Source organism: Elephas maximus, chromosome 7 (genome assembly GCF_024166365.1).
Source record: "Elephas maximus indicus isolate mEleMax1 chromosome 7, mEleMax1 primary haplotype, whole genome shotgun sequence".
Lineage (NCBI taxonomy): Eukaryota > Metazoa > Chordata > Mammalia > Proboscidea > Elephantidae > Elephas > Elephas maximus.
The window spans coordinates 136,109,062-136,124,521 of NC_064825.1; the positions used below are offsets into that span (position 1 = coordinate 136,109,062).

Below are 15,460 nucleotides of genomic sequence, written 5' to 3' on the forward strand. Positions count from 1 at the left end.
GCCTGTGACCCAGCCTCAGCACGGCTGAGTAGGCCTGCCCAGCAGGCTCCTGACAATAAGTCCTTGAGGACGGCCTTGTGCCTGCCAAACCTAGTTCCTGAGCCTTCCCACAGTTCAGCATCCATGGAGGGGACCAAGGGACTGTGCCCGCGTCACAGATGGGTGGGGAGGGCCCCGAGGGAGAAGGGCCCAGGTGGCGCACGCAGGGCCAGGCCAGGCTCAGGTCTGGCGAGGTGGAGCGGGTGTTGGGCCAGAGACACGGATATTGGAGCGGGAGGGGGATGGGGTGGCTTCCAGAGAGGGTGCCTGGGAGGCTCAAAGACAAGGAAGGCGGGGCAGCGCAGTAGGTACAATGGGGCGAGGCTGGGGGGTGGGGCCTGGAGCCGGGAGGTCCCACTGCACCGCCCTGCCTTCGGCCTCCGCCTCCTGGCACCTGCCGTGGCCCCAGGACGGCTGCGGGGGCCCCCGTGGCGCGCAGCCCGTGGGCCTGTGTGTCCGGGTGTCAGGCACACGGCAGGCCAGTGGTGGCGTAGATGACACTCCCAGGCGGGGGTAATCCCTGCACCGTCTGGAGGAGGAGGAAGGAGTGGGAGCCCGGGGGGGCGCGCCCAGCACCTGCGCCTCCGGTGTCGGGGTGGAGGCTCGGTCGCCTCGGCCTCGGCGCGGTGGCTGTCCCGACGCCCCCACGCCCCGGCCCCGCCCCGGCCTCGCCTCCGCGCCCCACGTGACCGCCCGGCGCAAACAGGCGGGTCAGCTGACCGGGTACTGCGCAGTCATTCCGGCTCTGAGCGCGCGGCCTCGGCTCCCGGCTCGGTTCTGCTCCGCTGCGACCTGCTGCCGCAGCCGCCATGCAGACCCCCCGGCTCCTGCTGCTCGCCCTCGGCCTGCTGCTCGGCCCCGCTGCCGCGCTCATCCGGTGAGCCCCGTCCCCCTCCTCGGGGCGCCCCGTCCCCGCGCCCCCGGCCCCCCGCCCCGCCCGGCTGGAATGCCGCTCGCCCCCCGCGCAGCCTCCCGCAGGCCCGCCTCGCACGGGCGCCTGGAGCTCGGGGGGTGCAGGGCGACTCAGGACAGAGGCGCCAGAGTGCCCCCCGCCGCCATGGGGTCGGCCTGGAGGTCACGGGAGGCAGGAGGACGGCGGTGGCGCAGGATGAGCCCAGGCTTCCAGGGGCCCAGGTCCCGAGGCGCGGGGTGGGAGATGCTGATTCGCGACAGGTGGGGTTGGTGTATCTGCTCGGGGCCCACGTGTAGGAACCTGGAGACCAGGTACAGGCCTCCCTTAACCTGGGCGAGTCTTCATCTCTTGGGGGTCCCCTTGGCAGCTGTGAGCCGGGGCGTCGTTTAGCTTAGTCAGCTCCACGGGATCTTAACACGGGTGCTGGAGGGGGAGGGGCGTGGGCAGCCCAGCTGGTCCAGGCCTGGATCAGGCTTCCCGCTCACCACCCACCTCAACGAAGACCACGCCCACTTGGGGTCTAGGAGTCCTGTCCTGTGTGCCAAGGGGGGCACTGACTGTCGGCCTGGGACAGGGGCAGTGCCAGCCAGGCCGAGGAGACCTCTCCCCCCCCGACTTCCGTAGCCTACTCCCCCAGGATGGGGGGAGAGCAGTAGGCCCACCCCATTCTGCCCTGCCCCTACCCCAGCTTTGGTCTGGGCCTTTCTGCCAGGCCTGCACCTTTCTCCACGTCTGCAGCCTGTGGACCAGTGGATGAGGTCATAAGGCAGCCCTGCCTGCGGGAGCCGAGGAGCTGGCCGCCGGCTGGGGGCTGGATGAACCCTGCAGGAGGGCCGGCCTGCGTGGGTTCCCGTGGGCTGCGGCCGTGGGCTGCGGCCGTGGGCAGCTGCAGGCCTGAACCTGCCCTGGCTGGCCAGCCAGCCCACACGGCCTCCTGCTCCTGGAAGAAGAGAAGCAGTGGGGGAGTCCTGGGTCTTGTGACTGATCACATCATGGTTATCTTGTGTCCCACCCCCAGGCGAGAGCCTTGGGCTCTTCCCAGCCTATACCTCTTAGGCAAGAATCCCATTATCCTGGAACATGCCCTTGGCGCACCAGGAAAGCCGGTGGTGACCTTGATCTCGATCTCGTAAATCCCTCGGCCGGCCGGGAGCCTTTCCACCCAGATGGCTGAGTGCACAGCATGCTGTCTTGGCTGTTTTGTGATGGGGCACGGGGCAAACTCAGACAGCCATGAAGTCCCCAGGGGGGCAGACCCCTACACCCCAGTTTTTGGACGGTAGAGCCAACCTGGGTGTCAGCTCCCAGAATCCCAACTTCAGTTTGAGGCTGCTGCACTGGAAGCAGGGCTCCTTCAGAGGGCGCCTTGAGTGGGGGTGGCCTGTCTCCCACTCTGAGGTGTGTGCAGGCAGGCGGGCCTCCAGATGCAGCCTTGCCACCTGTATCAGGTGGGAGAGGGGCCAGTGAGCAGTGATGTTGGATTTCCTGGCTGTGCATGGTGAGGGCACTGGGAAGGAAGAGGGTGAAGTGAAGGGTCGCCGAGGGGGTCACGGAGGGCTTCTCTGAGGAGACAACGTTGGAGTCCCATCTGATGGTGAAGACCAGCCCCCTTCCCGTGCCAGAGGATGGGGAGGGGGCATGATTGAGGCCAACAGCTGGCCTGGAGGCGGGGCCCATGTCAGCATATTGGGGTCTCGATGGAGAACAGCAGGTGTGGGTGGTGGGCCCAGTGCAGCGGAAGCCTTGGAGGGCTTAGGACCAGTTAATGGGTCCTGCCTGGTGCCCTAAAGAAGAACCCATTGGATGCCATCTGGAGAAGAGGCCAGAGCTGGATAGGGAGTGGGGACAGCGTACCCACCAGGAGGCTTTCGGGGCCCCTGCTGTGGCTGGGAGTCCCCAGGTTTTGCAACAGCGAATGTGCACGGCTGCTAACCAAAAGGTCAGAGGTTTGAGTCCACCCAGAGGTGCCTCAGAAGAAAAGCCTGGTGATCTCCTTTCAGAAAGATCAGCCATTGGGAGCCCAGTTCTGCTCAGACACATGTGGGGTCTCCATGAGTCAGGTCCGGCTCCATGGCAGCTGGTAGCCTGGCTGACCACGTGACTGGGAGCACTGGTAGCAGAGGAGAAGGGGAAGAGACTCAGGCTCAGGTCGGATGCCGGGTGTGAGAGAGTGGGGTGTGTGAGGGGCTCCCTGAGTTGGCCTGGGCAGCTGGGTGGACGTTGATGGTTAGCCATTGAGCAGTTCAAGTGGAATGCAGGCGCTTGGTGTGAGCATGCTGAGTTGGCGTGCTGCGGACAACCCCTTGGAGGTACTGTGTGGGGGCCAGGCAGGCTGTGAGTCCAGGGAAGGGGTGGCCTCAGCCCTAGTTGACCAGCTCTGACCCTCTTCCCCATAGGATCCCCCTGCACAAGTTCCCATCCATCCGCCGGACACTGTCTGAGGCAGGCGGTTCCGTGGAAAACCTGATCTCCAAGACCCCTATCTCCAAATACACCCAAGGGGGTCCTGCTGTGGCCGGGGGTCCGGTACCAGAGATCCTCAGGAACTACATGGATGTGAGTGTGGGGTGGTTGTTGGGGGTGATGACAAGCCTGCTTTTCTGTCTGTGTGAACTGGGGTACATTTAGTAATCTGTTCTCTATTTTTGTTCTCAGAAGCATGTGGTTTTGAGTATTTGCCTATTCAATTGAAGGGGGGTTGGAGCACTTCCTGGACAAGGCCCTGACCTTCTCTCCCTTTACACCCTGGAGCCCCCCTGCCTGAGCTGGGGTGCAGGCTCTGAGCTCCCAGGGTGAGCTGTACAGCTGGTCGTGGTCCGGCTCGAGGGTTAAGTGGGTGGTTTGGGGACAGCCAGGAATGCCAACAGTCTCATCCTGAGCCCTGATACGAGGGCTGACCATCAGCTCAGGACAGGTGTCTGAGCCTCAGACAGGGAGCTGGGCCTAAAGCCTAGCCCCTTGCTAAGGACACACAGTGGGGCAGGGAGCCCAACTCGGACCTGACTCAGTTCCTGTTTGGTCAGCATCGATTATTGAGCCCACTGCTCCTTGAGGGCCAAACATGCTCCAAGATTGAACATTCTGGAAGGCTTGCATCTGCTTGGCTTGGCCTCAGCTCTGTGGGAACAAGTCCTGGGCCAGAGCCTGGGGCATCTGGGCTGTTCAGTACCTTCCTTTCTGAACCCCGTCCCCAGTCTCGGGAAGCCCCTCGCTGCTTCTCCAGCCCTGGCCCCTGTGGTCTGCTGGGGGCAACAGACGGCGCACCTCTTGTCCAGCTTGGCCCGAGCTCTGGCCATAATGGGAAGCTCGAGCCTCATGGGCATGTGACTGGGCTGGTGGTACAGGGCAGGGAGCTGTCTGCCAGCCGACTGACTGAGTCCTGGTCCCCTGGATGTGGTTAGCGGGAGACCTGCTGAGTCATCCGCCCTCCGTCAGCCTGGGCACTTCTGCTGGCTTCTGTCTCAGCAGCTGCTGTGGCTCCCTGGGCCAAGCCCAAGAGACATGGGTGGGATTGGAGCCCAAATCCTGCGCTGACCAGTGGCTGAGGTTCCCAGGGGGACCAGATAATCCCGAGTCAAGGACCCCCCCACATAGACTGTCCTATGAGAGGGTGAAGGATGGAGTTTTCTTTCAAAACTCCAAAGCTGGTGATTGCAAACACCTAATTTTCAGGGAGCACCCCAGGCTTCCCCTTACCTGTTTGCCCGGCTGGGGAAACTGAGGCCCAGGACAGTTAAGGCTGAGTCGCTCAGCTGGTGAGTGACTCAAAATCCAGGGCTGCCAGTCTCTAAGGCACCCCTCCTGCTCCGCTGGCTGGACCGCTTTCCTGGGAGCTCTGTGGGGTGGGGGCAGGGCCAGAACTGCAGCACGAGAGTTGGCCCTGGCCTGGCCCCATTCTGGGAAAGCAGCCTCTCCCTGGTGCCCTGGGCCTCTGAACAGCAGAGGGGGCTTCCAGATAAGCATGGCCCCTGTGCGAGGCAAGGGGCTGCCTAGGCGGTCTCCACCACTGGGGACAGCCCTGCCCCCTCCTCATGGGCCCCCGGGGTATCAGATAGGAGCAGTGGTTATTCAGAGGGGTCCGAGTACCTGTGGGTGGGAGGGCCGGCTGGGGGCCTGATACCTGGAGGTGGGGTGCTTGGGGAGGGGCCAAAGCCAGGCAGGGCAGGGGTGGGCAGTGTGACAGCACCCCAGCCCCCATGACGGCATCCCCTCTACCCAGGCCCAGTACTACGGGGAAATCGGCATTGGGACGCCCCCACAGTGCTTCACGGTCGTCTTTGACACTGGCTCCTCCAACCTGTGGGTCCCCTCAGTCCACTGCAAACTGCTGGACATAGCCTGCTGTGAGTCCCCCTATCTGTCTCTTGCGGGGGGACCCTGGGGCCCATTCAGTGCCCACCCACTTCAGGGGGCCAGCCTATGCAGGAGTGGCAGGCTGTAGGAGCAGGCAGGGTGAAGGCCACATGGAGCAGGGTGTGCTGACCCCTGCCCCCACACACTTGCACCCACACTCCCTTGGGCACTAGGGGGAGGCAGGCCTCAGCAGCCGAGGCCCATCCCAGGCCCCTCTGGGGCAGCACCGCTCCCACCACCTGGCCGCACTGGATGTCCACCCTTCCGCCCCAGCTCACGGCAGCCGCTCCGCAGGGAACCTGTTTATTCCAGACCTTCTGCCCAGGGTGGATCCTGTTGTGGGCCCAGTGGATGAGCCTGGGGCCTGGGTTGTCCCAGTCCTGGGGTTGGAATCGAGGGGAACCCGGGGCTGCGGGCAGCAGGCTGACAGTCCTCCCCCCTCCCCCCAGGGATCCACCACAAATACAACAGCGCCAAGTCCAGCACCTACGTGAAGAACGGCACCACCTTCGACATCCACTACGGCTCGGGCAGCCTCTCCGGGTACCTGAGCCAGGACACTGTGTCGGTGAGCCCTACCTGGGGTGCGCTTGCTATGGGCAGGGCCAGGTCACCCTCTGTGCGTGTGTAGCCAAGTGAGAGGGCTTGGTGCCAGGGGACCCTTACCCCAGGGCAGGGCGAGGGGGATGACCCCAGCACTCTGAAGGGATGCTGTGGGGTGAGCTGTAGCAGTCAGCTAGGGTGGGGAGGGGGCTGGGGGGAGCTGGAGGTGAGAGCTTGGAGGAGGGAGGGAGTGGGGTGGGGACCCTAGTCTGGGAAGACTTGGGTGCAGGTGGAGGTTGAGGATGGCCTGGGATTCCCAGGGGTCATGAGGGGGCAATAAAGAGGCCCAGCTTTGACACCTGAGTGATTAGCCCCCAAGGCTGGCTCCAGACCTGGGGTGGAAAGGCCTGTTCCCAGAGGGGGAACCCATGGAGGGCGGGGTTCCTGGATGCCTGGGATTTGAGGAGCCAGCAGGGGGTGGTCAGGGCCAGCCTGGGGTGTCCAGGTTCCCTGCAGCCGGCCGAGGAGATGGGGGCCGGGGAGAGGCTGAGGCGAGCCAGGAGCCCCGTGTGAGGCTGCTGGCTAAGGGGCCATACAGAAAGAACGGGGTTTTCGTGGGCTGGGCACCAGAGACCCTGCCTAGGGTAGAGGGTGTTCAGGACCCCCGTGTGTCCGGAGTGTGCAGCACCACCACTGCCCCTGGCCCATTTAGTTCTTGGCGTGAGGCCGTCCCCCACAGACACCGCTGGGTGGGGCAGGGCCCGGGCTGGCGTCCTGCTTCCCCTGTCCGGAGCATGGGTTGGGCACAGGGGTCCGGCTGTGGTGGCAGTGCCCTGTGCTACAGCTGTGGGCACCAGCGGGGTCTGTCCCTGGTGTGGCCCCTCCACTCCCTGGTCTCTTGCGCTGTCCCCTCCCCATCTGCTGCCAGGGGTGTCTGCGGCGTGTTGTCTTCTCGGGTCTCTGCTAGAGGCAGGGTGTTGCCCAACACCTCGTCACTGGGGTTTCAGCACCAAACGGCCATCTCTCCCACATCCCGCCCCCACATCCTTATTTGCAACCACAGCCCTGAGCTGGGGGAGCGGCGTGGCCTCGGGCCGCCAGCTGCTTGTCATGGATCCCGGGGGCGGGGCAAGTCTGGGGGACGAGGGTCTGTTCTCTGCCCCCAGTGCTCACCCCATACAAGAACGAGGCCCTGGCAGGCCTGCAGGACACACAGGCCCCACGTCCCTGTGCCCATCCCAAGTGTCCAGAGCTCAGCTAGCTTTCCTGGCCTGCTGACCCCCTACTGTGTCCTCTGACTCCTGCCATGACCTATAGGCCCAGTGTGGTCCACTCACCCTCCTCATGGTCTTCTGACCCTTTGCGTGACCCACTGACTTGGCACATAACCTGCTGACCTCACCATGGCCCACCGACCCCCACTGTCGCCTCTGACTACTGGTGCACCCCACTGACCCCCCATGGTCCACAGGTGCCTTGCAGCTCAGCCTCAGCCTCAGCCCTGGGAGGTGTCAGGGTAGAGCGGCAGACCTTCGGGGAGGCCACCAAGCAACCGGGCATCACGTTCATCGCAGCCAAGTTCGACGGCATCTTGGGCATGGCCTACCCCCGCATCTCCGTCAACAAGGTGGTGCCCGTCTTTGACAACCTCATGGCGCAGAAGCTGGTGGAAAAGAACATGTTTTCTTTCTACCTCAACAGGTGGGGCCTGGCACCCACCTCTGCCTCCTCCCAGCACCATCCTGGCTCAGCTCCCCAAGGGCGTCCAGCCTCACCCCCATCTGGCCTCAGGACACTTTGCAGCCCAGACTTGTGGCCTTGGGGTGTCCCTGGGGGCAGGCTCAGCTGCCCTTGTTACAGACAGAGAAGGGGCCTCAGGGAGGAGGCAGGGACTGGCCAGAGTCGGGGGCGTGGTGGTACCTTCTCCAGGTTTGGTACCCTGGGTCTGTGGGTGCTCAAATGTGGCCCTGATCCATGACCGTTTCCGGTGGACAGGTGGGCCTAGGGGCCTCTCGGGAGGTGCCCGAGGTGGGTCATGAGAGCCGGGTGTTGAGTAGAGGGCACAGGGCCGTTGCTGCTTGGGAAGATTGGCCCCTGTCACCACACACCGGCTGCAGTGCCCTCCTGCCAGGGCAGGAAGCCCATGCCAGGCTGTGGCACAGAATGGCAAGTGGTGGCCCGTGGCTGGAGGTGACCTTGAGAAAGGCGTTCCCACCTCTGGCCTAGGTTTCCTCTCAGGGTGGGAAGGGTCTGCATGCACGCCCAGTGCGTGAGCACCTTGTAATTTGTCGGGGTACCATCTGTTGGTACTGCTGTGGGATGGGGTGGCCGGGGCTGCCAGGCTGTGCTTCCAGGTGGGGGCCAGGCTGCAGTGTCAGCAGCTGCCACCTTCACAAGCGAGTCCACTGCCCTAACTGCTCCTGGCCACCCCTGTACCCCAGCTGCCCCTGCATCCTAGCTGCTCACTTCCTGTTGTCTCCCACCTGGAGCCTGGGGTAACCCTGGGCTGCCTTGGGTAGGTCCCCTCTCTGCCAGGTCTCCAGGATTCCCCACCACCACCACTACCACCACCCCAGCCCAGGCTCCTTGTCCTCCCCATTCCCTGCTCCTGGCCTGGCCTCTCCTTGGAGGCTGTATTAGGTCAGAGGCCCTGGCATAGTGACACCAAGTGGGTGGGTGCAAACAGCAGAGATTCTCTTACAGTTCTGGGCGCCATAGTCTGAAGTCAGGGTGTTGGCTGGGCCACGCTCTCTGAATGCTCTCAAGGAGGGTCCTTCCCTTGTCCCGGCTTCTGGCAGCCCTGGGCATCCCTTGGCGTGTAGATGAACCCCCAGGTGGCCATCCTTCCTCTCTCTGTCTTGTCTCTTCTCTTGTAAGGATGCTAGCCTTGAGATGAGGACCTTCCTCCTCCCAGGTGACTTCATGCTGGGTAATTATACCGGCAAAGACTGTGTGTCCAAACAGGGCCGCAGACACAGGTTTAGGGCTTCACCACATCTCTCTGATGTGCAAAGGCCATGGGGTAGGAACACATCCTCTCAACTTCCCAGGGTCAGATGGCTCCCACCTCCCCAGAGCCTGCCAAAGTTCCAGGCCCTTGGCTCTCATCTCCGCCTGCCTGGGGGGGCCTGGCCCTGGTTGTCCTTTGCTGACACCTCAGTGTCTGAGCTGACCAGGGCACCAGCAGGCCCGAGCAGGCTCTCGTGGTGGGAGTGGGGTCACAAATAGTTTGGTGACCAAGCCCTGCCCCAGGGAAGAAGGAAGTTGTTCTCCCACTCTCCTCCCTTCAGGGCCCTTGGGGCCCTCCCACCCCAGCCAGTGCAGAAGGGGCTCTCCTCCAGGAAGCCCCCATGATTGCTGCACATGTATCTGACTTCTGACCTCGTACCCTGGCTGCGGGCCTGACCGCTTGCTTCCTCCCCTGCAGGGACCCGACGGCACAGCCTGGGGGAGAGCTGATGCTGGGTGGTATAGACTCCAAGTACTACACGGGCACCTTGAACTTTAACAAGGTCACCCGTGAGGCTTACTGGCAGATCCACATGGACAGGTGAGTGGGGTGCTGTGGACCCTCAGGGCTGTGCTGGGGCGGCCTTTGGGGGCACTGGTACCTGGCCCTGAGCACCTGCAAGCCATTCATCAGCAGACCTGCCCCGGCCGAGCTCTGGGTTCCTTGGGACCTGTGTTCTGAGGCCCCTTCTCCCCTTGGCTACACACCTGGTGGCCAGGTCAGGCTCCACACCTGCCCTTGCAGATTCTGCATCCCTACACCCCCTTGTCCCTGAGTCCTCGCCCCCAATCTCCCGTTACTCCCCTTTCCCCCAGCCCTGCACTGATCTGCTAGTGGGTAAAGACATCTTGAGAAGGGCTGGAGGGGCAGGGCTCCTGGGGCCCAGTCCAGGCGAGAACTCACCCCTCTCCTCCCGCTCCCCCGCAGGGTGGATGTGGGCAATGGGCTAACCCTGTGCAAGGGTGGCTGCGAAGCCATTGTGGACACGGGCACCTCCCTGATGGTGGGCCCGGTGGAGGAGATCACCGAGCTGCAGAAGGCCCTGGGTGCTATTCCGTTGATCCAGGGCGAGGTGAGCACCGGGTGGGGGATAGGTGCCGGGTGGCAGTGGACAGGCAGGGGGTGGGCCCTGGGTGGGGAGTGGTCACCAGGCAGCAGGCAGACAGGCACAGGGTGGGCGCCGGAGAGCAGTGGACAGGCAGGGGGTGGAGTGCCCACCCCGGGGGCCACCCACCCACCACCTGCTTCCTTCTCCCCACAGTACATGATCCCCTGTGAGAAGGTGTCCAGTCTGCCCCCCGTCTCCCTGCAGCTGGGGGGCAGGAGCTACACACTCTCATCAGAGGACTACGTTCTCAAGGTGAGGACAACTGGCAGTGGCTGGGATCGTGGGGCCTGGACACCCATGGGGTGGCTGGGGGTGGGCAGCGGGACTGACCAGGGTGGGGGCAGTGGGGCTGATGGTGGGGGTGGGAAGCAGGGCTGACATGGGGGGTGGGGGTGTCAGGTGGCGGGGTTGACCGCCTTGGCCGTGCAGGTGTCGCAGGCCGGGAGGAGCGTCTGCCTGAGTGGTTTCATGGGCATGGACATCCCCCCGCCTGGGGGGCCACTCTGGATCCTGGGTGACGTCTTCATCGGCCGTTACTACACGGTGTTCGACCGGGACAACAACACCGTGGGCTTTGCTGAGGCCGCCAAGATCTAGTTGTTCCGCACTAAGGCAGAAAGACGTGGTGTTGGAAGGACGGCTGCCAGTCCTCCCTGCCCACCCTGCCTCTCCGTCCTCACGTGTGCACATACTTACGGCGCCCACCACCCTGTTTTCAGAAATGCTGCCTGCCTGCCTGCCTGTCTGTCCTCTGTTTGTCTGATACAGGGACTGTGGCATGGATCTGTCTGACTAAGTTGGAGCAGCTGGGGCTCAGCAGCGAGGGCGCCCCCACCCTCCCCCACAGCCCCCTGCTGCTGTTGGAGGTGCAGCTGCCAGGGCAGGGCCCCCAGGTTGTCCTCCTGCTCCTCCCCAGAAACTTGCCCTTCCTGGGGCTGCCTCACCCCAGTATGGGGCTTGGAGGCCGGCTCTGCCACCCCCGCTGTCCCACCATCTGTTTATCCCAGCCTCACCAAGAAAGGGGCCTGCTAAGGCCTGGGAGTGGGCAGGAAGGGTGTGAAGGAGATGGAGCCAGCAAGGAGACCTTGGGGTCAGGGCCTGACCCATGAGGTGGGACTGGGAAGGCTGGCTGCTGGCGCTGGCCTTCCTCTGTGGTCACCCTCTCAAGTGGCTAAGCCAACGTGGAAGAGAAAATACAGCTGTTGGGCCCTTCTCTGTGTTGGTGTGTTTTGTGCCCAGTGGGTGGCGGGTCCTAAATCGGGCTGCTGTTCCTGGGTTGGCTGACTCACTGCCGGGTTGGGGAGAGCACTGTGGGTACCCAGCCTGGCTGACAGCCACTGCCCCGAAGACCTGGCTGGCTGGCCTCATGGCAGCAGCAGGGCCAGTGGAGCCAGCAGGGAAGGCCCAGCATGGCTTCTCAGGAAGGGCAAACCCGCCTCTGTCCCAAGTGGGCCCTGCGCTGGGGCCCTGTTTTGGGGGTGTCCAGGAAGATCACTTAGTGGAGAAGGTTCCTTCTCTCAGGAGACACCAGCAGTGGGCCTCCTGCTACCTCCCGCCCCTCACTTGAGGTCAGGATGGGGGGCTCCTTCCTGGCGGGATCTTGATGCAGCTGCTCTTATACCAGCCAAGCCAGGTGTTAAAGTAGTCCCCCAGGGCTGTAGGGGTCAGGAAGGGCACAGCCCCCCCTCACTGCCTCGGGCTGCAGCACTGTGGCCATGCCCAGGGTGTGAGTGCCTGCTGGAGGAAATGCAGTGGCAGTGGGGTTTTACAGGATGAGTAGGAGTTTGTGAGCACTCGGTGGGAGGCAGGAGTCCCAGAGATTGGGAGCTCAGTCCTTGCTCGGTGTCTTAGTCACCTAGTGCTGCTATAACAAATACAAGTGTATGGTGTCTTAGTCATACAGGGCTGTTATAACAAATACAAGTGGATGGCTTTAACAAAGAGAAGTTTATTTCCCCACGGTAAAGTAGGCTAAAAGTCCAAATTCAGGGCTTCAGCTCCAGGGAAAGGCTTCCTCTGTCAGCTTTCTCATCAGTGTTCCACTGGACTAGGAGCTTCTCCATGAAGGGACTCCAGGTCCAAAGGATGCGCCCTGCTCCCAGTGCTGCTTTTTTGGGGCTATGAAAAAAAAAATTTTTTTTTTTGAGGTCCCCCTTATTTGCTCGCTTCCCTTTTCATCTCACGAGAGAAAAGGTGGTGCAGGCCACACCCCAGGAAAACTCCCTTTACATTGGCTCAGGGATGTGACCTTAGTCCACCACACCACCACCCACTGCCATTGAGTCAATTCCGACTCATAGCGACCCTATAGGACAGAGTAGAACTGCCCCCATGTAAAGGTGTTAAAATCCCACTGTAACCCTCTTTAACATAAAGTTACAATCTCAAAATGGAGAACAACCACACAATACTGGGAATTGTGGCCTAACCAAGCTGATACATTTTTGAGGGACAGTTCAATCCATGACACTCAGAGACCAACCCTGGCCAGAGCAGGGGACAAGGCAAGCCCTTTCAGCCTGCCAGACAGTGGCTGCCATGGACCCCTGGCCCCAGGGCTCCAGGACTGCAGAGTCCCGTGGATGCTATCTTGGGAGAACGTCTTGGGAGCATGTACCCGGAATTGGGAGGAAGATCCCTGGCGAGGGCCCTGTGTTCTCTGCGTCTGAAACCTGAGCAGGGAGCCGGTGTGTGCTCTGCAGGGCTGGCAGGGCTTCTGGGACTAGTGTCATCTAAGTCTGTGCACCACCAGGCCCTGAGTACAGCTGGCCCGACTAGGCAGCCTCTTCGCGCAGGCCTGTGGCTGCTCTTCCCAGACACTGCCTCGGCTTCAGTTCCCCGCCACCCCTCACCTCTCGGTCGTCTGAGTCGGGAGCTGCCCTGAGCCCTGTGGCACACTGAACTCTGGGGTGGTCTCGCCTGCTCTGCCAGCTGTGCCCACACTGCGGCTGGCCCCTCTCAGCACCTAGGGGGACAGACCTGTGCTAGCCCACTCAGGGTCTGGGGAGGGGGGACAGTGCTGTGTTTGTCCGCATTTCCAGGACAAGAGACAGGCTGGGTGAGGCCGACTCGGCAGACCTGCTGAGTGCCCCTCAGCCCTTGTTCCAGGGTGGGTCAGGGCACTGCCGCACCTTACTGGAGCCTGTGGCTGGTGTTCCAGGGTGGGTCAGGGCACTGCCGCACCTTACTGGAGCCTGTGGCTGGTACAGCACAGCTGTCCCAGGAGGATGCTAGCCAGCCAGCCCGGGTTCAGATCCAGCCCCCAGGTTTTCTAGCTGAGTTAGCTGTGGCAGTTTGCTCAGGACTGAGCCTGTTCTGTGCTCTGTAGAAGGTGGCTCTGACATCTAACACAGAGCAGGAAGGGCTTCCTGCAAGGGCTTCTCCTCCCCCTGCCTCCTCGGGGGCCCTGCTTTCCAGCCCCCAGGAGCCTGGCTGGGTGTTTCCTGCCCTCCCCAGCCATCACCCCCTTGCCTGAAGTCACATCCTGATGCAGACTAACTCCCAGGCCTATTTGGGTCCAGCTCCCATCTCGCCACCTTACAGGCAGGGGTCCTCAGAGACAGGCGCTTGGTGCAGGAGAGGGGCCTGACCCCACCTTCCCTTTGCTGTGAGCTTGAGCAGATGCTGGTCCCCAGCCCTGGTGCCCTCTTGCTCTGCTTTCCCTGGATCCTCAGGGCCTGCTGGGTGCCCAGCGCAGCCTGTCTGCCCAGAGCAGGGGGCAGGGCCAGGAGCAGGTGAGGGCCATGTGGAGGCTATGCCTGCCCCGGGGAGCCCAGCGCAGACCCCCCTGCAGATGGGGAGGGCGCCCTTAGACCAGGCTCAGCCCATGGGCACCAGGTCTGCACCCCCTTACCTGGGGGCAGATAGGCCAGTATGCACTTGTCACGGATTGAATTATGTCCTTCCAAAAATGTGTGTATCAACTTGGTTAGGTCATGATTCCCAGTGCTGTGTGGTTGCCCTCCATTTTGTGATTGTAATTTAATGTCGAGAGGATTAGGGTGGGATTGTAACCCCACCCTTACTCAGGTCACCTCCTCGATCCAAGGTAAAGGGAGTTTCCTGGGGTGTGGCCTGCACCACCTTTTACCTCTCAAGAGTGAAAAGGAAAGGGAAGCAAGCAGAGAGTGGGGGCCCTCATACCACCAAGAGAGCAGCACCAGCAGCAGAGCACATCCTTTGGACCCGAGGTCCCTGCACCTGAGAAGCTCCTTGACCAGGGGAAGATTGAGGACAAGGACCTTCCCCCAGAGCCCACAGAGAGAGAAAGCCTTCCCCTGGAGCCGACACACTGAATTTGGACTTATAGCCTACTAGACTATGAGAAAATAAATTTCTCTTTGTTAAAGCCATCCTCTTGTGGTATTTCTGTTATGGCAGCACTAGATGACTAAGACAGCACTGTATACAGTAAACAGGGTACCTTGCGTATTGAGTAATCCATCCCTGTGCCAGGCCCTTGGGAAGCAGGAGGTGGGAGTTGGGGAGGGAGAATGGAATTCTGGTTCCCTGGCAGGCCCGAGGGCAAAGCCAGGGTGTCCAAGGAGGAGTGGGGGGGTCTCCTCCAGCTTGGGAATCCCCCACTGCGGAGGCCTTTATTAGCATCATTGAAGATGGACTTCAGCTTTGGGATCCTGGCGCGCACGGGTGAGGCTATGCCAGGGCCCGGGGTGGGGTTAGGCTGGGAAGAGGAGGGGTTGGAGTGTGGGAGCTTGTGCCAGGGACGGGGCTCAGAGTAGAGGATTGGGAGAGAAGGAGTTTCAGAGAGGGCCGGGGGCTCAGAGAGAGGGAGGGAGAGGAGGGACATCACGAAAGGAAGGGGCAGCTCGAGATGAAAGTGTTCAAGGAGGGGGCGCTTCACAGGAAGAGGGGCTCTGAGCAGAGGATGGGGCTTGGACAGAGGACAAGCAAGCAAACACAGGGCTGCCAGGCTGCAGCCCGGCTTCCAGAGGGGTCTCCGAGGGGCCGGGGCACAGCGAGGGGCTGCCTAATGGTGAGGAGGACCAGCTCAGAGAGGGCATTGGGTGCCCCGGGCCTGGGAGCTTGTGGAGGTGGGAGACTCGGCAGGAGAGAGGGAAGGAAGGCAGGCTAGCGTCTTCGTGGGATTGAGGGCTTTAACAGGGTGTGGGTGGGGCTGGAGTTCAGTTGGGGCTGGTCTCCCATCTCAGAGGAGATAGGAGTGTGGCAGGGTAGGTGGAGGTGACTTCGGAGAGGGGCAGAGCATCATTAGTGGACTGGAGCCCTGGGAGACTGGGCAGGGGCTGGCAGAGCTGGTGGTGGACAAGGCCTTAAGGAAAGATGGGCTTGAAAGCCACCTGGGCCCTGGGCAGATGGGGGTTTACTGAGTGCAAAGCCGGTGAAGGACCAAAGCTCTGAGCCTGGAACCTGTGAGACAGTTTAGTGGGACTGGGCTCAGATGAACCAGGATGGGGCTCAGTGAGGTCAGATTTGGCGAGGAGGTGCTGGAGAGGAGAAGCCAGCAGGGTGAAGGAAG

At 62.3% G+C, this 15,460-nt stretch overlaps 1 protein-coding gene across 1 annotated transcript; it reads left to right on the forward strand.

The window, feature by feature from the left end:
* Positions 1-754: 754 nt before the first annotated feature.
* Positions 755-11,181, forward strand: CTSD (cathepsin D). Its single transcript, XM_049892881.1, has 9 exons — positions 755-916; positions 3,349-3,508; positions 5,172-5,295; positions 5,755-5,873; positions 7,320-7,549; positions 9,276-9,398; positions 9,786-9,930; positions 10,120-10,218; positions 10,396-11,181. Exons 1-9 carry the CDS (start codon positions 849-851, stop codon positions 10,561-10,563), a joined length of 1,236 nt encoding a protein of 411 aa, XP_049748838.1. The 5' UTR covers positions 755-848; the 3' UTR covers positions 10,564-11,181.
* The last annotated feature ends 4,279 nt before the right edge of the window (positions 11,182-15,460 follow it).